Raw genomic sequence first — 21,954 nt, 5'->3', positions numbered from 1 at the left:
AATGGTTATCAGTCTTTTTCTGAAGATTTGTCTTGAAAAGAGGGGTTGTCTTATAATCAGGGTCGTCCTACATTTGGGTCAATACGGTATTTCGTTTCTTAATATACCTATTTCAAATTAGTCAATATGATAATGTGATTTTAATAGCTTAATAATAATCAAAAAGGCCAATTATACAGAACTCAATACATTACTATTACCCACAAACAACTGAGAAGACAGAAGACAGGAACTGTGCTCATGTGAGCATTCAAAATACATTATAGCTAAATACATATCTCTCCAACATTCGCTTTTTAGCAGGCAAAATGAGAAACGGAAAAAAGCTTTGAGCGCCAATGTTAGAAACTCATTAAAAGAATATCCAAAAAGAACTCACCAAACTGGTTGATATTGTCAAATGTAACTTTGTCATTTTGTTTAATTTGCACTGTTAAAACAGTAACTGACACATTACAAACCACAGACACTAAACTTTAATGGCATTAACGGTCAAGTTAAATAATGTTTGGTCTTCCAATGGCCGATGGAGTAGCTAACGTTTTTAGCATGCTAATGGTTGCAGTGCTAATGTTAGCTAGTCAATTTAGCCTACTGGGACTCAGCCAATTTACTAAACTCCAATAAAACAGATGGCGATGTAATAGATAATGTAACTTTGCCTCTGCAAACACGACATAAGAGATATTAACAACCATATCATCGATGACTACAGCTCATTGTAGTCATAAAACAAGTAGATCTAGGTCAAAGAACACATCAGATTAGTTAGTCAAAAATTCATGTTTGATATTGTATTTATTTATCTGTAGGACATTTTCTGTATTTATTTGTTTCCACAATCAGTCAGCCAACCACCCCAAACAATCGAGAGGTGTTGAGCTACAATGATCAGCTGATCAACAGAAAATGTATTGACAACTATTTTGATAATGGGATAATAGGACTTAATAACCATTTAAGCAAGAAAAGTACAGTAAAGAATTTGCTGCATTTTGGGGTCTTAATTGAGCAAATAATCTGCAGATTAATTGATTCATGAAAATAGTTAGTTGCAGCCCTAATTTCATGCTATTACATGCCATCAAATAACTCCAATTAAAATGAAGAATCTTTAGTATTTGAAAGAACCACATGAAGTATGCGAAGAACCATCCCCTATATAAAAAGGTTTTTCAATTGGTAATAGTTCCAGAGAACCTTTTGAAGAACCATTTTACAACAGTTATTTTCCTGTGTGTAGCTTAAAGATGGAGTCTAACCAAGATACACAGGGATACAATGGGAAGCAGCTGGAATGTGAGGCTATAAAATTTCATAATTGTAGATATCTAAAGAAGTGGGATCGAGGAATATTAAATATGTCTACTAGGTGTTCAAAAGATGCAAAGTTATTGTCAACATATAGATCCTGTAATGAATGTATTCCACTCCTGGACCACACACCAAAGGCTCCATCTGACACAGAGGGCGGAAACGCATGATTTTTTTGTTATTGGACCAAAAAGGGAGAGGCTGTTGAGAGTACATGATCTCTTTACAGAGTGTGCCATAACAGGGTTAAGGGTATAATAAGAGATAGACTTTGCTAATGGGAGTTCAGTGCACAATAAAGCTGGTAAGGAGGAGGGTCCACAGGAAGTGTGTTCCAAGGTTAACCATTTAGGGGTGTTTGAGTTGACTATATCTGACATCCAAAACATTAGTACTCTAATATTGGCTGTGCAATAATAAAATTAAAATTTGGGAAGTGCCATGCCACCCTGAAGACATGGTCTGTGCATACGTGGGTTTTTTTTTGTTCCAGATAAAGGTTGATATGAGTTTGTCTATGGAGCTGAAGAAGAATTTTGTCTGAAAAATGGGAAAGTTCTGAAGCGGATAAAGGAACTTAGGTCATACATTCATTTTGATGGTATTCCTTCCACTCATGGAAAGGGGCAACAGATCCCAATGTTTAATGTCCTGTTTCAGACCATCTAACAGGGGCAGAAAATTAGCTTTATATATGTATTTGTAATTATGCATAACCCAAATTCCCAGATATTTAAACTTTTTTGCGTTTATTTTAGAAGGGGTTGAATTGAGAGAGATGTTTTCTGCAGATACGTTGATCAGTATTAATTCACTTTTTTGAAGATTTGTCTTATGACCTGATATTTTGCCAAATTTTTTTCATTGTGCCCGGCAGTTTAGGGAGACTTAACAAAGGATCTGAAATAAACAGCAGCAAATCTTATGCAAAAGCTATACTTTATACTCTAATCCCCCTCTGTTGATTCACTTGATATCAATATTCTGTGGAATAGCTAATGCTAGCTGTTCTATGGTAATTGCAAATAAGAGCGGAGACATTCGGCAGCCTTGACTGGTGCCCCTTTGCAGTTTAAAGTAGGGAGAGAGTGTACTGTTGGTACGTACTGCTGCCATCGGAGAGGAATACAGAGCTTTAATCCTGGACACAAATTTTGGACTGAAGCTAAATTTTGTGTAAAAATGGTAATCCCACTCCACTCTATCAAAAAAATGTTCAGCATCAAGAGATGATAAAATCTCTGGAGTGTCGGATGGAGAGGTATTATAAAGGATATTAAGAATGAATATCGGTCTATCATGAAGCCTGTCTGATCAGCTGAAATAATCGAAGGAAGAGCTTCTTCAAGACATTGGGCCAAGAGCTTTGCAAGAAGCTTTACATCTGTATTTAAAAGGGAAATTGGACAATATGAACTACAGTGAAGGGGATTTTTATCTTTCTTTGAAATAAGGGAAATGGTTGCCTCTCGCATTGTTGGAGGGAGTGAATTTGAAGAGAGTGATTCCTTGAAGACTGATTGATTAAAGGAGAGGGGCAAGCATTACTGAAAATGTATTAAAAAAAACTCTGATCTCGGTCTTGAGACATTTCTCTTCCATGTGGTGCCATTGCTAACAACATGAAATGGGAAGGGGTTCTACACCCTTTCATCGTCAACTGTCTGCTGGACACCTGTGTAATGAATAATTAGACTCATCTGTGGTTGATTATTGTTAAATTAGACACTTGTAGTCTAAAATTTAGCCTTCCTCCAGAGACTTTCAGTGGGGTGTACTCATTTTTTCAACACCCTAATTTGAGTAAAACTGAAAATTAAAGTTAAACAGATGTTATATAAAACTTAGTCTTGTCAACATTTTGGAAATTGTTTTTGTGTGCATTGAGATATTGTTTAAAATTAAAATATTACTTTTCAAAGGGGGTGTACTCATTTACGCTGAATACTGTATATCGCCCCATAGGGTCTGATACAGTGCCAGACATTACAAAAGGAATATTCTTACAGATTAGGATTGCTACTCCCCTTGCTTTAGAACCAAAGTTGGAGTGGTATGATTGTCCTATCCATCCACCTCTCAATTTATGTTGGTCAGTAGTGTGGAGGTGAGTGTCCTGGAGGAATGCAGTATCAGCTTTAAGATGACTAAGATGTGCTAATACCCTCCTGCACTTAATAGAATGGTTCAGAGACTTCACATTCCAACTTACAAAGTTAACCATGCACCCTGAATTCATTGCTAAATTATGTGTATTAGCCATTAGGAGTCATGATGGTCAATATTCTGTAAGTGCATCCCAAAACCTCAACTAGACAGAGTTTAAGACATGGAAGATAGTCAAAAATACAACCACATAAAATATGTCTGGTAGTTTCCCAACCTCTGCCACCTAACTGAATGCAGCGGCTACAATACCCTTCATAAACACAACCACATATTAAGTGATTGAAAATGGGAAACAACTTAGTGTCAAGTAGGCTGGCTCCCACCAAACCTTGTACTCATTGAAGCTAAAAGCGCAACAAGTCTCTAAGCAACCAGTAGTGCCTGTGGAGCAATATCTCGATATAATATATAAAAATGTAATAAAAGTAGGTAAGAAAAAAATCAAACATAAAAAGAATGTAAATCGTAAATAAATAAATGTCACTAGGCATGTACCTATATACATATACACTCACCGGCCACTTTATTAGGCACACCTTGCTAGTACCGGGTTGGACCCCCTTTTGCCTTCAGGACTGCCTTAATCCTTCGTGGCATAGATTCAACAAGGTACTGGAAACATTCCTCAGAGAGTTTGGTCCGTATTGACATGATAGCATCACGCAGTTGCTGCAGATTTGTCGGCTGCACATCCATGATGCGAATCTCCCGTTCCATCACATCCCAAAGGTGCTCTATTGGATTGAGTTCTGGTGACTGTGGAGGCCATTTGAGTACAGTGAACTCATTGTCATGTTCAAGAAACCAGTCTGAGATGATTCAAGCTTTATGACATGGCGCGTTATCCTGCTGGAAGTAGCCATCAGAAGATGGGTACACTGTGGTCATAAAGGGATGGACATGGTCAGCAACAATACTCAGGTAGGCTGTGGTGTTGCAGTGATGCTCAATTGGTACTAAGGGGCCCAAAGAGTGCCAAGAAAATATCCCCCACACCATTACACCACCACCACCAGCCTGATACAAGGCAGGATGGATCCATGCTTTCATGTTGTTGACACCAAATTCTGACCCTACCATCCGAATGTCGCAGCAGAAATCGAGACTCATCAGACCAGGCAACGTTTTTCCAATCTTCTATTGTTCAATTTCGGTGCGAATTGTAGCCTCAGTTTCCTGTTCTTAGCTGACAGGAGTGGCACCCGGTGTGGTCTTCTGCTGCTGTAGCCCATCTGCCTCAAGGTTCGACGTGTTGTGCGTTCAGAGATGCTCTTCTGCATACCTTGGTTGTAACGAGTGGTTATTTGAGTTACTGTTGCCTTTCTATCAGCTCGTACCAGTCTGGCCATTCTCCTCTGACCTCTGGCATCAACAAGGCATTTTTGCCCACAGAACTGCCGCTCACTGTTTATTTTCTCTTTTTCGGACCATTCTCTGTAAACCCTAGAGGTGGTTGTGCGTGAAAATCCCAGGAGATCAGCAGTTCCTGAAATACTCAGACCAGCCCGTCTGGCACCAACAACCATGCCACGTTCAGAGTCACTTAAATCACCTTTCTTCCCCATTCGGATGCTCGGTTTGAACTGCAGCAGATCGTCTTGACCATATCTACATGCCTAAATGCATTGAGTTGCTGCCATGTGATTGGCTGATGAGGAATTTGCATTTAACGGGCAGTTGGACAGGTGTGCCTAATAAAGTGGCCGGTGAGTGTATATCCATAGGTGCCACTTAACTGAGGGATCATCTGTATATTGATCTTTAAGTCAAAGAAAATAACCAAATAACCAAGTTTGGGTGTGAGGGTGACGGCACGTATTGTACTGGCAAATGATCTTGCCAACTCATTCATCTTTAAGCAATCGGTGTAGGATTACATGCATAAGCACATATACATAGAAATGAAAATTAACATTATTGACAAAAATTTGTATTCACACTGTAGAATAAGAGAACAATGGTGTATACCATGTCATTTAAGAATATACAAGTAAATTAGTAAATGGTCTTTGAGTGGGATTATCGACCAGTCCACACTATAGTATCAATCCTAAAGAAAGGAGGTGAGAACAAACCTTACTGCCTTCCGCTGCTGGGATAATAGTCTTAGCGTAGGCCAGCGGTCCTCAATAGGTGGCCTCCCGGCCTCCTGTTTGTGGCCCCCGAACTGTTATTCCTTCACTATGTGTTCTGGTTGGGTCAGCACGTGTACACCAGGACTTGTCTCCATGCCAATGATACACAGACAACTGGGTCACTCACTGCTGTGAGCGCAATTTTTAACATTCACTTTCGTTTTCGAGCAGTTCATGTACTCACATTTTGCCGGTTGTAAGAGATTGAAAATGACGTGTACAAAGTGGAAAGTGAAAACCGGCGTCTAAATGAAGCAGAGACTTATAATTTACATTTGACGAACGTAATTTAGCAAGATCTAGCCAAAGATCCATCACGTATTTTCAAAGGTACCACTAGCTGAACAGACGGGCAGTCTCTCCCAGCAAACACCCTTTCACTCACGATGCCAACATTTTTATCATCCAAAACTCGACACCATGTACTCACAGAACAAACTACGTGAATTAACTCACAACCATCTTACATATCGTCTTATTCACAAACACATTCACGAACCATAATTACACCAACAGAATACCCAAGAGTCATTGCGCCACAGTCCACAAGGGGCTTTACAGTATGCTAGGAGAAGCTGTGATGACGATTTCCAATTTGAAACAGGGGAAAAGCGGAAATTCTCGCCGCTCAGCTCCGCTCACATGCTCTGCTACAGAGCAGGAGCACAGATTCAATAGTGCGCGCACATACTAACGGGTCACAGTGGAGCTGCTTCGGGTTGCTGAAGGGCAGGTGTCTCCGTCTCGGACCAGCAGGGGGAACGCTGCTGTATACCCCAGAGAAAGTGTGCGATATTATTTTGGCCTGTTCAGTTTTGCACAGCATTGCATTAGTGAATGGAGTGCCTGTGATGTGCTGGCGCTCTCGGGATGCAGATCTCCATCTCAGAAAAGTTCATTTTCTTGCCAGTGTTTCTTCTATCCATGGTTGACCTCAGTGGGCGAGGCCTTTGAACCAGGAATATTTAGGGTCGTAACCTGTTAATGACGATCAAATTCAGCCACCGCATTTATTAAGACTCTATCATTCTTACCCTGTAATTGGTCAGATACGGATGTTTCATAAATCACACGTGGGTCCTGTCGTACGACCAATTCTGCACTCAGATCTGCACCCGTTTTCATGCAAGATTGGTAAATGAGGGCCATTTTGTTTTGAATATTACAGTATCATTGCATGTGGCCTGGCCGACCTCAATACATGGTCCTTTGAGTCCTTGAAAAAAATATTTGTGGCCCTTTAAAATTTGTATTTGAGTACCTCTGGCGTAGGCATTCACCCTCTTCGGGTCCAGGAAGTCTTTGTTATTTCCGTTGTAGGAGGTGCGGAGTCGAGCTGGGAATGTAATCCCATAGCGGATCTCTTGTCCACCTTGCAGTAGGTTCCTGACGTTTTTGAACATAGCCCGGGCCTTAGTGACACTCCCAGTGTGGTCTGGAAATATGGCAACGGGGCCTCCCTTGCACTGGAGTAGGCCTTCCTCTCTTGCTCTGCATAGTACACTAGATGCAGTCCTGATAATAATGCAGCTTGGCGACAGTGACCCGGGGATTTCCATTGGGATTTCTTGGCACAAGTCCTCTGTTAGAACAATCAACCACAACATCCTTATCCAAATGCAGAACTTTCTTCAGTAGTTTAGAGACTCAAGCAGTGGAGCAGGAGCCAGGCTCCTCTGCTACTCCCACGATGCGAACATTGCACTGCCTCGTTCGCCCCCTCCATGTCCTCCGTCTTCTCCCTCAGATTAGCCAGCTCCGTTTTGAGTTCAGCGACTGTCGCCTGTAGTCCGGTAACCTCACCCGACCAAGTTGGCAAACCTCCCTCACTGATGGAGGCCTTCATGTTGTCCATGTCATCAGTGAGTGCATTCTTTAGCTCGGCCCTAATAATAACGGAGGTTTATGCCTTCTGTGAGGAGATGATGTCTGCTTTCAGGCCCTCGGGATCCATTTCTGACTCTGGCTGTGATGTGATTGTCTCCTCCCGGCTGTCCTTGTCACCTCGAGCCGCGGTGGCTTCAGGCCTAACACTCAGAGTTGCGAAGTCACACCCTTCAGTTTCCGGTACATGGGACCTCAGATGCGAGTTATTGTGAATGGCAGTCAATGGAGTGATAAAAACATTTTCTGGTCCCGTTTGAATTCTGCTATGAAGTTCACATATGTTGTTTGTGGTTTTTAAAGATAAAGGGTATTCAATGAGGACCATTTAAGCAGGACAATTTTTTTCTTGCGCTAATATCATGTCACACTGTAGGAGCAATCAGGCATAAAACATCTGCACCATCATACCATGCACAAATCCACACTATTCCAGAAGGTTCACTCTTTTTCTTCCAACTGTGTAAAATAAGGATAAGGATGTACTGAAACTATGAAAATCGAGGCCAAACTTAATGGTAAAGTTAATGTTAGATTACGCTAATTGTTAGCTGCTAGCTGAGTAGCAGCTAAGTTATCTTTGCTAAATTCGCATATACACATCTCTTACCTGATCAATTTGAGCCAGCGATTCTTCACATCTGAAGGGACCCGAAAGAAACAACAGCCATTCTGCTTGAACGAGGACTGGTACAAAACACACCAGCATCTTGAAATACAGGAACCTTGACTTAGCCACTTGACAGCAGAGGGAAAAGTTGATGACGTGACGTCACATACGCGACATGTAGTCTTTCTCATGTTTTTTTCTCTATAGCCTTTAACTGAACAATTGCACAATAAACTGTCAAACTCTTGATGTGAAAAAATATAATTTAAACCCACGAACAACATTAGTGTAATCCAAGGCATGTAACGACTGGGACCAGAAAATAATTACTTTCTGTCCATTCAATCCCATGTATATTTTATATTTTATATTTTATTTTGCTTGGTAACCTGAGGAGTTTTGCACCATCGGACCAGGATTTTTAAATGTTTTACAATTTAAAATAAACATTTTTGTGGAACACTGCATCAGATTCATTTATTGACTTAGACAGGATGCCGATTGTTTACCATGTATTATCATTTTCTATCAGTTCAACTTGCTAGGGTGGGTCAACTTAAGATGTTAATTTTAATTTGACAGAGGTTTTCACAACTCTAGCTAGTTTTCCTCTTTAAATGTAATAGATTGTTGCATTGTTGTGGATTACTTAAAAGGGTTATGAATCTATCCGTCATAGTTTGACAAAATGGGGGCCCCCCCACATACATCTTCCATAGGGCCCCTAAAAACACATAAACGGCCCTGTGTGTGTGTGTATGTATTACATCTGTACTTTCCAAACTGGATAAAAACAGGCAAACTGGTGTGTTACTGGTTTTCCTCACCAAACTGGTTTGCCACTGGTTTTACTGATCAAAGTGGTTTCTGTGCTGGTTCACAGGTGCTGATTGCTCAAGAAAAAATGGCCACCAACACGGTGTATGTGTTTGCAAAGAAGGACTCAAAGTACGCCTACACAGGCGAGTGTCGATCCTGTTTGGAGAACTCTTCCCGTCCCACCAGCACCATCTGGGTCAGCATGATGGCCAGAGGAGGACAGGTGAGTTCTCATGTGGATTCAGGATTAATTATTATTTTGTCATCCATTGATTTGACAGATGTTGATATTGATAACTTGAGGACAGAGAGGTCCTGAATCATCTGTATCTCCTCTGGACGCTCCCAACTTGACACTGAGTCAGAGATGGGTTCACATTAACGTTCTCTCTATATCCAACATTACTGATCGATCAGAAGACAAATGTGATTGATCAACTCACTGTTTACTGATTGATTGTGTCTCTCAGGGAGTGAAAAAGAGTGCCATTGGTCAAAGGATTGTGTCCACGCTGCCCTACATCAGACAGGAAGTTCCCATCATCATTGTCTTTCGAGCACTCGGCTTTGTGTCGGACAGAGACATCCTAGAACACATCATATATGACTTTGACGACCCTGAGATGATGGAGATGGTCAGTGTGATTATCAGTTATTGAACTTATAGTTATGGTAATAGTAATGGTTTAGCCAGTAAACACACTGAGGATCTACTGGTTGAGTCTCCGTTAGCCTCGCCCACAGAGCTGTCTTATCACCAGTGATGTCACCATGTTTCCAGGTGAAGCCATCTCTGGATGAAGCGTTTGTGATCCAGGAGCAGAATGTGGCGTTGAACTTCATTGGTTCCAGAGGAGCCAAACCTGGCGTGACAAAAGAACGACGAATAAAATATGCCAAAGAAGTTCTGCAGAAAGAGATGCTGCCACATGTCGGAGTCAGCGACTTCTGTGAGACCAAGAAGGCCTATTTCTTAGGGTAAGTCCCACCTGAAAACACCTGCTCAGTTGTCTGCGAGTAAAGTAAGGATGAGACAGACCCAAGTTAGTGTCATTGTGTCTTCTAATGATCTTCTTTGTCTGTTAGTGTGCATCAGTGTGAACAGCTATATATTATTGTGTTTCAGGTACATGGTCCACAGGCTGCTGCTGGCTGCTCTCGGTAGACGAGAGCTGGATGACAGAGATCACTATGGCAACAAGAGGCTGGACCTCGCCGGGCCGCTATTAGCCTTCTTGTTCAGAGGGTGGGGCTTGCTTCACTCACAGTCATCCTGTTTTTGAAGTTTAACTTGATTGAATATGAACGGAAATAATAAAACTATCTTTCTCCGTGTTCAGCATGTTTAAGAATCTGCTGAAGGAGATCCGGATTTACGCTCAGAAGTTCATTGACAGAGGAAAAGACTTCAATCTGGAGCTTGCCATTAAAACCAGAATCATCTCAGACGGCCTGAAGTACTCGCTGGCTACCGGAAACTGGGGCGATGTGAAAAAGGCTCACCAGGCCCGAGCTGGAGTGTCACAAGTGAGAACACCTGTAATGAATTAGTCTGACACACAGAATGTGGTGTAGAAGTTAAAGGGATGTAAGTTTAATCCATAGTCTAACACACCTTGACGCCGAGTACGACCCCCCCTCGAGAGATAAAGTTTGCAGACCGCTAGCTTACGTAGTTTTAGCATCCTCAGAATCGACCGCACAACAATACACTGCAGCAAATGGAGCCAAGTATAAATTGCCATCAAAAAGCCATAAATAATGCTCAGAACAGCACCAAACTTCAGCAACAATACAAATACATATTTCAAGGCACCAAACATTTGATATCGTTGCCGGCTTTGTCGGAAAAGATAAACAAACAAAACTCACCTCTCCAGCTGCAGGCTTGTTGTGGGGAAGTCCTGTGAGTCGATTACCGAGTGCAGAAGAGTTCCGCAGCTCAGTGAATATCATTACTGTGGGACTCTACTGCACTCGGTAATCAACTCACAGGGCTTCCCCACAACAACAAGGCTTCTCAGGTGGTGATTTTTGTTTATCTTTGTGGAATAGTTTGGACATGCCTGAGTTAAACCTTCTGAACAGCTTCTGAAATCATAAAATCCGGGAGGGTTAACATCAGTCAACATCATCAGTGTCAGAGTGACGTCTTCAGATTGAAGCAGCACAGTTTAGCTGAAGGACAAATATGTTTGCAGATGTCACAGATGGTCTCAGCCGTCCCTGTTTGTCTGGATCAGGGCCAACGGGGACATCAGCTCAGCATCTGAACTTCAGCCTCTTTTTTTTCTGCTTGTAGGTGTTAAACCGCCTGACCTTTGCATCCACTCTGTCACACCTCCGCCGTGTCAACTCCCCGATTGGCCGAGACGGCAAATTGGCCAAACCCAGACAGCTGCACAACACACTGTGGGGAATGGTGTGTCCTGCTGAGACACCTGAGGTAAAAAAAACTAACAAAACAAAAAAAAAGAACTGGACCCAAACAATCTTAGGAAGTCCTGGATCCCCTAATCAATCTGAAAATACAGTCTGGCAACACAGGACCAACCATCTTAATCAAGTTTGATTAAAGAGATGAGTTTTTCTATCACGCTACTGTCTACGTTGGTGATTAAAAACTAAATTGTACCTGGGCTCCATTCATTACACAATCATCCATGTTAATGACTGATTAATGAACAGTGTTGTCTCTCAGGGTCATGCTGTCGGTCTGGTGAAGAACTTGGCCCTCATGGCCTACATCTCTGTGGGCTCTCAGCCCTCTCCCATTCTGGAGTTTCTGGAGGAGTGGAGTATGGAGAACCTCGAAGAGATCTCACCTGCTGCCATCGCAGAGTAAGTTGCTACAGCTTGATTTATTCTTTTACAGCTTTCACAACAACAAAGTGTTAACATGTTTTTTTGTTTGACTCGCTTAATTTTTTTGGTATATCTAACTGAATAATAGTCAATTCATTCTGTAAATGTACTCAAACTGTCCTTCAGGTGGCAGCATCACATTCACTTTGAATGAAAACAGTGAGCTCAACTGAACCTCCAGACTATAAAGTGTATTTATGATTTTTTTTTTCTTAACTTAATTTTTATTTCTTTTTTTTTTTTTCAACAACAATACATTTCCATACAATTATCTTCCTTTCCAGCTGTATTCATATATAGTAATACATATTCGAATGATTGCCAAACATTTAGAATATTAAATGTCCACTCCAAGGCGCACAGTAATTTTGGAAAAAAACAAAAAAAAAAACAACAAGAACCAGGCAAGCTAGGAGATAAAAAAGAGGAAAGAGAAAAAAAAAAAAAAAAACAGAGGGAAGGCTTCACTGCATTAACAAAGGCACAACAGGGCTCCATCGCCCCACAAAAAGAGATCTTTGGAGCCTTAATGTATATGTAATTTGCTCCATTTGGTAAAGGTCCCATAGTTTCTGGATCCATATATTATAGGTGGGTGGGCCTGGTTTCAACCATCTAATGGTTATACTTTTTAATGCAGCAGTGATCAATATATTAAATAAATATTTCTTGGCCCTCCCCACCACGCCTTCAGGAATCATGCCTAATAGTGCCACTGTAGGTTCCCGTGGGATATTTAGTTGGAAAACCACTTCAAGGGCATCAAATACCTCTTTCCAATACACTCTTAATTTAGGACAGGACCAGAATATATGAGTGTGATTGGCACTATGTGCTCCACAGTTCCTCCAACACGAGCTTGAATGAGTTGGGCTCATCCTGGCTACAATTTCTGGCGTCCTAAAATATCTAGTAATTATTTTCCACTTAAATTCCTTCCAGGTATGCGAGTTTGTTGTCAGGTGTGCCTCAGTGCACACCTGCCTCCAGGTATCCTGTGATATAGGCATGTTCGTCTCCTCCTCCCATCTCCGCTTTATCTGTAGGGAATTATGTGAATTCATAGATAGAAAGATATGGTATAATTTACTTAGTATTTTCTTATCCCTATTTCCTGTCTGTATTTCTATTAGGAACTCTTCTATGGGGGTGGGTATTGTCAGTTTTGTCCATTCCTTTTGTCCCATCAGGAACGTTCTCAACTGTAAATACCGGAAAAAATCTGTCCTTGGAAGATTAAAGTCATTTTTCAATTGTTCAAAAGTCTTAAGATTCCCACTATTGAATAATTGCCACAAATATACCAGTCCGTGGTCAGACCATTTTCTAAATGCAGTATCTAGGGTGTTGGGTGTGAAGGTCCTCATAGATCCAATACTTGTTAGTAATGTAATTGTCTTTGGCAACCCAAAGGCTGATTGTATCTTCTTCCATATTTTAAGAGTGATGTTAGTCCAATCTGCCAGTTCTTTTAAGGGTGTGTCTAGGAAGGGTAGAATTTGCATGGGCTCTGGACACATACTTTGTTCAATGTTAAGCCATCTAGTTTGTGTGTCATTCTGAATCCACGCTTTTAAAGGCTTCATTTGTGCAGCACAAAGTAATATTTTAAATTTGGGAGTTTAAGACCGCCATCTAGTCTGGATAACTGTAGAGTCTTAAGTCTAATTCTGGGGCGCTTATTTTGCCATATGAAGTGTGAAATTAATTTATCTAGCTTATCAAAAGTTGACTGTGGGATTTCTACAGGTAGCATCTGAAATAGATAAAGCAGCCTTGGCAGAACATTCATACGAATGCTTTCAACACGCCCGATCAGAGAGATGGGGAGCACAGACCATCGTTCCAAGTCACTAGTAATGCACCGAATCATTTTACCATAGTTGGTTTCATACAGATTATGTAAGAGAGGGGGAATATATATGCCGAGGTATTTAATACCCTCCTGAGCCCATTTGAATCCGCTCTGGAGTTTTGTACAATCTGGGATCCCACCACTGATCTCCATTGCCTCTGTTTTTTCCACATTGACCTTGTATCCTGAGTAGTACCCAAATTCAGAAATTAATTCCTTTAGGTGTGGTATTGTTGATGTTGGTTTTGTCAGGAAAAGTAAAACATCGTCTGCATATAATGATATTTTATGCTCTTCTTTATTTATAGCGATTCCCTTTATATTATCACTGTCCCTAATAAGCTGAGCAAATGGTTCAATACTGATGGCGAACAGTAGGGGCGACAGGGAACAGCCTCGTCTGCATCCTCGTTCCAATGTAAACCTCTCTGATCTATATCCATTAACTTTAATAGCTGCCTGTGGAGATGAGTATAATGTTTGTATCCAATTTACAAAATTAGGGCCAAATTTAAATCGCTTTAATGCCAGAAACAAATATTGCCACGAGACCCGATCAAATGCCTTTTGAGCATCCAGGGATAAAATCATTGATTCGGATTTCTGATCTTTTTGATGAGATATTATATTTACTAGGCGCCGTAAGTTATCTCCGTAATATCTTCCAGTGATAAATCCTGTCTGGTCTGGATGGATAATTTGAGTAATTATCCGATTAACTTGTCCGGCTAAAATTGCTGTGAGTATACGTAGGTCAGCATTCAATAATGAAATCAGTCTATAGGACTGGCATTCAGTTGGGTCTTTACCCTCTTTGTGTATTACCACAATGGTTGCCTCTACCCAAGATGGTGCCATAGTTTTGGATTGTAGTGCATAATTATATGCTTTTAACAACAGGGGAGCCAGTAGATCTTTAAAAGTTTTGTAAAATTCATTAACATAACCATCAGGACCGGGGCTTTTGTTGTTTTTGAGTGTTGTAATCACCTGCTTAATCTCCCATTCCTCTATAGGCTCATCTAACTCCTTCGCTGTTGCTTCTGATAGTTCAGTCAATTTTATGTGATTTAGGAAGGCCTTAATTTCTACATCATCAGAACAGGTATCTGTATTTCTATATAAGGATTTGTAGAACTCTGCAAAGGACTTTTTTATCTATTTTTTTTTATCTATTTTATCCGGTCTTGGGACGTAGGTACCTTGTGATTTTATTCTTTGTACTGTATTAGATGATTGCTGTTTCCTCAATCTAAACGCCATTAATCTACTTGCCCTGTTACCATATTCATAGTATCTTTGATTAGTGAATCTTAAGCTTCCCTCAATCTTATCTGTTAAAAGACTGTTAAGTTCTCTGTGCGCTGCATTCAAATCCTTTATGAGACTAGCCGACGTGGATTGTTTATGTTTGTGTTCCAGTTCTTTTATTTAGCACTTCCGTATTACGTGTATTACGTGTTTACTCAAGTGTGCCGATTGTGTTAGTTTTCAATTTGGATTCAATTTGGATTTTTGGATGGATTTTTTTCTGACAAACAGTGACACAGCACAAAAGTTTGTTAAGTCAGGACAGAATACGCCTGACTCCCGACACCACTTCGCTAAACGTTAGCAAACTAGCTAACCAGCTAGCCACAGGTAGCTCTGGGAGCTACTTACCAGATGCCGAATCTCCTCGCCGGCTGCAGGCATGCTGGCGGTGTGTGAATCCTGCCTCCCCACCCTCTCAAAACTGAGGGACAGCGTCTCTGGTCTGAAGGCTGACCTCAAACAGAAGGACAAAATCCTTATGGATTTCTCCACTGTCGCCACAAACCAGGCGAAGCTGATCTCCCACCTGAGGACATCCGGTGTTGGTGACCGGAGCATGACGACCATGGACAACACCACCTTGCCATGGACCGGCTCAATCACCACCGAAACTCCGGCACCAGCACTAGCCGAGTCCCGCTGGCACCACCAGGGAGCCAAGCCCAAGTCATCAGCACCCTCCACCTCCTGCCTACGCACCGCGGACCCGCTGTGCCTCAGACGGGAGGATGGAGTGGAGGCTCCGGTGAGCTCAACTCCACTCAGGCTGGGGGACCACTGGTCAGTGGTGCACAGGGGCACAGGGGCGCTGGGGCTCGTCGATCTCCTCCTCCTCCGCCCCCGGATCTTCCACTGGATAACAGGTTTGACATTCTAAGCCTGCAGGATTTCCCTCCCGTGGGTGCCATGTCCGGCTCGCCCATGGGACCTGCTCATCCAACTGGTCGTGGCTCTCACCAGCCCAGGGTCCGGGGTCCACCTGTCCAGCCCGATCCCTCCCCTCCATCTCGGCGAGGAAAAACCGCAGCACGGCGCCATAAATCCGTGCCTCAGGCTCCATCCGGCGTCGCCCCATCCCGCCTCCGACGCACCTCCAGGCAGCCAGTGGAGCGGCGCACCCCCTCTGTGCTGGTTGTCGGGACCTCCATGGTCAGGCACGTGGCAGCACACAGCGGCCGGACCTTCTGCCATCCTGGAGCCAGCGTGAATGAGGTCGCATCCTCTGCCCTCAAGCTGAGCGAACAGCACAGCTCGGCCTCCACGCTGGTCCTGGAGGCCGGCATCAACGACCTCAAAAACCAGCAGTCGGAGGTATTAAAACACGATTACATCTCCCTCGTGGATCGCCTGCTGGACATGGGGAAGCAGCTAATTATCGCCAGCCCGCTTCCCCCACCTAGGTATGGTGACATCACCACCAGCCGCCTTCGTCAGCTGCACCTGTGGCTAAAGGGGTACTGCCTGACAAAAAGTATCCCGTTTGTCGACAATTTTACAGCATTTTTAAACAGGCCTAGCCTTTTTAAACGGGATGGCCTCCACCCAAACCAGGAGGGATCACGGCTTTTATCTGTCAACATTGACCTGACTGTCCGTTCCTGCACCACACCCACCTCCTGACTCACGGTAAACACGCATGCCACTCACTCACCCGCACCCGCCTCTACCTACACGACACACGCCCCCCATTCAGTTGCCCCCGAGGCACAGGACAATATCCACACCATTGAAACAAGACTCTCATGCAGACGAATCATACGCAGGACTGTTTTTAGACCAAACTGTGTTTTTAACATTCCTCTGAAAAGACATGATGAGCGCACGTTCAGCACGGACATTAAAATGGCTGTGCTGAACGTGGAGGAGAGTTAACCGTTCACCATGAAATTTTACGTGAACGCCTCAAAACCTACAATAACGCAGTCAAACAGTCAAGAATCTCCCATTTCCAAAAGCTAATCGACGAACATAAAAACAACCAAAAATTCCTCTTCTCCACAATTGACTTTTTAACAAACGCACATTTTAATAGATCCTCCAAAACACCAACTGACGCCCTTTGCGAGGATTTTGCAGACCACTTCAGAAGTAAAATCAATGACATCAGAACGAGTCTCTTACCTCAACAGATTTTAAATGTCGACATACCTGGATCATTGATTTTACCTGAGGAAACACTAGAGAGTTTTGCCCTGGTTGATGCGAGGACACTTTGTCGAGTTTTCTCCCAAGTAAAGTCCACGACCTGCCTATTAGACCCAATTCCCACACCGTTTTTTAAAACACTTTGTGGATTTTTTGAGGATCAGCTGTTATATATGGTGAATTGCTCTCCTCAGACGGGTGTCTTTCCCGCCTCCTTTAAAACGGCGGTGGTGAAGCCCCTTCTGAAGAAGAGCAACCTAGATCCCAACACCTTTAATAATTATCGGCCTGCATCCAACTTACCGTTTTTAAGTAAAATTTTGGAAAAACTTGTTTTCAATCAAGTGAATTATTTTTTAATTGCAAACAACATTTTAGAGAAGTATCAGTTTGGCTTTAGGACGAACCACAGTACTGAGACAGCCCTTTTAAAGATTTTAAATGACATCAGGTGCATCTTAGATAACCATAAACTCACAGTCTTGGTACTGCTGGATCTAACCGCTGCCTTCGATACAGTAGACCATCACATTTTATTAAATAGACTGAAGAACCTGGTCGGCCTCTCTGGTACTGTTCTTAACTGGTTCGTTTCTTACGTCACAGACCGACACTTCTTTGTAAGTATGGATACATGTTCCTCAGAAACCCACAAAATAAAGTGTGGGGTTCCCCAAGGGTCAATTTTAGGTCCAACTCTTTTTAATCTGTACATGCTTCCCCTTGGGGACGTCATCAGGAGGCACGGCATCAGCTTTCATAGTTATGCTGACGATACGCAACTGTACATCGCTGTGTCTCCTGATGACACAGGGCCTATTGATGTCCTTTTTAACTGCATTTTAGATATCAAGACATGGATGGCAGCAAATTTCCTACAGCTCAACCAGGACAAAACAGAAGTTTTACTCATTGGTCCTGAAGGCCTGAAAGAGAAACTTTTACCAAAGTTAAAGGATTTTAAACGATCACAATCTGTAAAAAATCTGGGTGTGATCTTTGACTCTGAGCTCAGTTTTATTCCACACATCAAAAATATAACAAAGGCAGGTTTTTACCATCTTAAGAATTTAGCCAGAGTCCACCCGTTTCTCTCTCAGGCCAGCACGGAGGTGCTGATGCATGCTTTTATCTCTTGTCGTTTAGACTATTGTAATGCCCTGCTCTCTGGCCTTCCCAAAAAGAGCATTTCGAATCTACAATCATTACAAAACTCAGCTGCACGAGTGCTGATGAGGACCAGAGGGCGGGAGCACATTACACCGGTTTTAAAGTCGCTTCATTGGCTCCCCGTGCGTTTCAGGATTGATTTTAAGGTTCTTTTACTAGTTTTTAAATGTCTTAACGGTCTTGGGCCTTCTTATTTATCTGACCTGCTTTTAGTCTATCAGCCCCCGCGGACCCTGAGGTCCTCCGGCACCGGCCTTTTAACCATACCACAGGTTAGTTCAAAAAAGCACGGGGAGGCGGCTTTCAGTTATTATGGCCCCAACTGTGGAACAGCCTGCCAGAGAGCCTCAGGGTCGCAGAGACTGTAGAGGTTTTTAAAAAGAGGCTCAAGACCCACCTTTTTAACCAGGCTTTTAATTGAAATTTAAATTGTTCTTAATTCCTTTATGCCGTACTAATAGTGCACTTTTATTTATTTAATTACTTATTTATTCATTTATTTATTTATTCATTTAAATCCTTTTTTTTTTTGATTTTATTTTATTTATCTATTTATTTATTTTTTCTTTTACTGTTTTAATCTCTCATATTTTACCCTTTAGTCCCTTGTGCTTTTAGCCTTTATACTTTTATGTTTTAGTCCCTCGTGTTTTCAGCTTCTATGCTTTTTGCTTTATTTTACTGTTTTAGTCTGTCAGTTTTTAATCTCCAGTGTTTCCTCCTGGGGGCCTGCCGGGCTGGGGGTGGTCTCTGGTCTGGCCGCGGGGGGTGCTGTCCCATGGACGGCTCTGGCACGGGTGAACAGAGGGCTCTGCACCTTGGTGTGGGGCCTCCTGTCTGCCCGGGTTGGGGTGGTCTCTGTGGTGGTGCTCCCTGCGGCCTTGGCCCGACATCTCTCCCAGTGTGGCTGGCTGCTGAAAGGTAACTTTCTCCATGCACCAGGTCTCGCTGTCCAGCCATGTCTCTTTAGTGACAGCTACTGTATGGGTGTGTATTAGTGTGTGTGTGTCCGCGTGCATATGTGTGAGTGTGTGTATGACTGTGTATGTCTCTGTCCATGTCTGAAGGGGTGGGAGGGTTTGGGTTCTTTTAACTATCTTCTCCTATTTTTATTTTGCTGTTTCTATTTTTCTGCTGTTGTTTGTTTATTTCTGTGAGGCACTTTGAGGTACTTTTTTCTGTATGAAAAGTGCCATATAAATAAAGATTGATTTGATTTGATTTTGTTTTCTAACTCATGTTGTTTGGCGTCCCTCTACTTTTTCCTAGCAGATGTGAAGGAGATAATGCGCCCCCTGATGTAGGCTTTTGCACAATCCCATAGTATAAGGGGTGTTGTTTCAGGGGAGGTATTGATATCCAAGTAGCTCTTAAGTTCTGCTGTGATAAAGGAGGTAAATATTTTATCATCAAGGAGTGACGCATTAAGTCTCCATTGTTTAGATGTTGGTCTATGGCCTATATCCCACTTTAATAAGACAGGTGCATGATCAGAGATAGTGATAGGCAGTATCTCAATGTCTTTAATCCTATATACTTCTGCCTTAGGTGTAAAGAAGAGATCAATCCTTGAATAGGAGATGTGTCTGCTTGAATAGAAGGTGAAGTTTCTAGTTCTCGGGAATTTACTCCTCCATACATCCACAAGGCCTGCCTCCATAGATTGAGACTTAAGTACTCTACTCATTCTGGAAACTGGAGCTTTAGAGGCAGGTTGTCGGTCCAATAATTGCGATAGCACACAGTTAAAGTCTCCTCCCAGCAATAACAACCCAGAACTGTATCGCAATATCATAGTAAACAGTGCTATGATGAAACTAGGGTCATCCTCGTTGGGTGCGTATACATTTATGAGGGACACTTGTATGCCATCAATTAGTCCATTAACCAAGATATATCTCCCTTCAGTGTCTCTTTGTAGCAATGTTTGTGTGAAATTTATTTGTCTGTGCATAAGAATCGATACTCCTCTCCTTCTCCCCGACCGGTGTGAGGAATAATATATTTTGTCTGCCCAGGATTTCCTCAGTTTTTCATGTTCCGTGTCAGATAGATGTGTTTCCTGTAGAAATGCTATTTGACAGTTAAGGCGTTTCAAATGTTGCAAAATTTTCTTTCTCTTAACAGGACTACGAAGACCTTTAACATTATAGCTTATAACATTTAGTGCATCCATTATTTAAATTTACAGTTAGAAGCTAAATTCCCTGAGAATGTAAGCAGGGAGGAAGAGATGGGAAGCGGAAACGACCAGCCCCCGCCTAAGTGATATACCTCTGTCATGTAGGTTATGAGGGGAGGGGCCCAATAAAAAGCCAGAGGGAGTGGAATAAGTGAAAGGTATTCACTACAGCTGTACCAATAAGTTTTAGCATCCCTAATAATCATAGGAATTTGGATATGGAAAAGGAATGGTATCATTGTTGTTTCTGTATTTAACGCAGGATCCTCGGGGAACAAGAGGATCAGAACAAAAAGAACACAACACACAAAACCTATTATCAACTAACATTGACAGTAATACAAAAGGACTTAGTCCCTAGCCCCTATGACAGGTAGCCAAAGTGCAAAGTCTAGCTCGAATTTGACCGTGCTATGAGCGCACTAAGATAAGGAGGGAAAAAACCAGAGGTAGACAAAGAGAAGAAAAACAAAAGTAATTAGATGGATAAATAAAAGCTATCAGGTGTTAGCCATTCAGGCCCCTGCAGACTAGCAGATATGTAAAAACAAACGGCTTAAAAAAAAAAAATAGTAGTAATAATAATAATAATAATAATAATAATAATAATAATAGTAATACTAGTCATCGGTATTGCGCACGTAATTTGGTGAGAATATTGTTTTCTCTTATGGAGGTAGGCTCACCGACTGTTAGTTAAACAGGTAGTACTATGCATACACCTACACACGTACATACCTACACATACGCATATTATTAAATCACCTCCACACCTATGTATGTAATAACATCAATAGAACAAGTAAAGTATATAAGGCTCCGTTCGTCTGGTTTAAGACACCATAAGAAGGATATCTATCAGAAAGTATAGGCAAGTCAGTAATGTGAAAGACAGAAGTCAAAAGTTATTTCTTCATCATTAGTTCTCAGTTTCGTTATCATTGCAGATGAGCATGTACTCAGCCTTCGGTCTCTGTCGCTGCGTCGATTGTCTTTTTAACGTACTCCATGGCCTTTTTGGGGTCCAGAAAGTCTCTGTCCTCCTCCTTGTACAAGATCCGAAGTCTGGCCGGGAAAAATAATCCGTATCGGACTCCTTGATGACCTCACAACTCCTTTCGTACATCCGTGAAAGCGGCTCTAGCTTTGGCAACGCTGGAGGTGTAATCAGGAAATATGGCGATGCGGCTCCCGTTGTAGGTGAGGGGTGCTCTGTCTCGGGCTCTCCGCAGGATCTCCGCCGCATCCCCATCGTGGTGTAGTTTCGCGATTATCACCCATGGCCGATCTCCTGGTTTCCTTGGAGCAAGTGTGCGATGAGATCGATCTATTTTTATGTCTCGGTCCATCTGGAGGGCTTCTTTGATAACTTTAGCCACCTCTTTGGGGGAGCTGGATTCCGGCCGTTCTTCAGTCGCCATGATACGAATATTACCCCGTCTCATTCTCCCCTCCATGTCCTCGCATCAATCCTTTAGGGTTGTTACTTGGC

The 21,954-nt window shown here is 42.3% G+C and overlaps 1 protein-coding gene across 1 annotated transcript in view; it reads left to right on the top strand.

The window, feature by feature from the left end:
- Positions 1-21,954, top strand: part of polr2b (RNA polymerase II subunit B) — a 53,186-nt gene that overhangs the window by 7,394 nt on the left and 23,838 nt on the right. Inside the window, exons 6-12 of the mRNA XM_037076632.1 lie at positions 8,996-9,154; positions 9,402-9,566; positions 9,713-9,909; positions 10,058-10,177; positions 10,272-10,458; positions 11,234-11,377; positions 11,633-11,772. Of these exons, the coding sequence (XP_036932527.1) occupies positions 8,996-9,154; positions 9,402-9,566; positions 9,713-9,909; positions 10,058-10,177; positions 10,272-10,458; positions 11,234-11,377; positions 11,633-11,772 (1,112 nt within the window). The remainder of the gene's footprint in view (positions 1-8,995; positions 9,155-9,401; positions 9,567-9,712; positions 9,910-10,057; positions 10,178-10,271; positions 10,459-11,233; positions 11,378-11,632; positions 11,773-21,954) is intronic.

This window comes from Acanthopagrus latus, chromosome 18, assembly GCF_904848185.1.
Source record: "Acanthopagrus latus isolate v.2019 chromosome 18, fAcaLat1.1, whole genome shotgun sequence".
NCBI lineage: Eukaryota > Metazoa > Chordata > Actinopteri > Spariformes > Sparidae > Acanthopagrus > Acanthopagrus latus.
The sequence above is the reverse complement of the archived record's forward strand: the minus strand, read 5'-3'. Positions and strand labels throughout refer to the sequence as shown.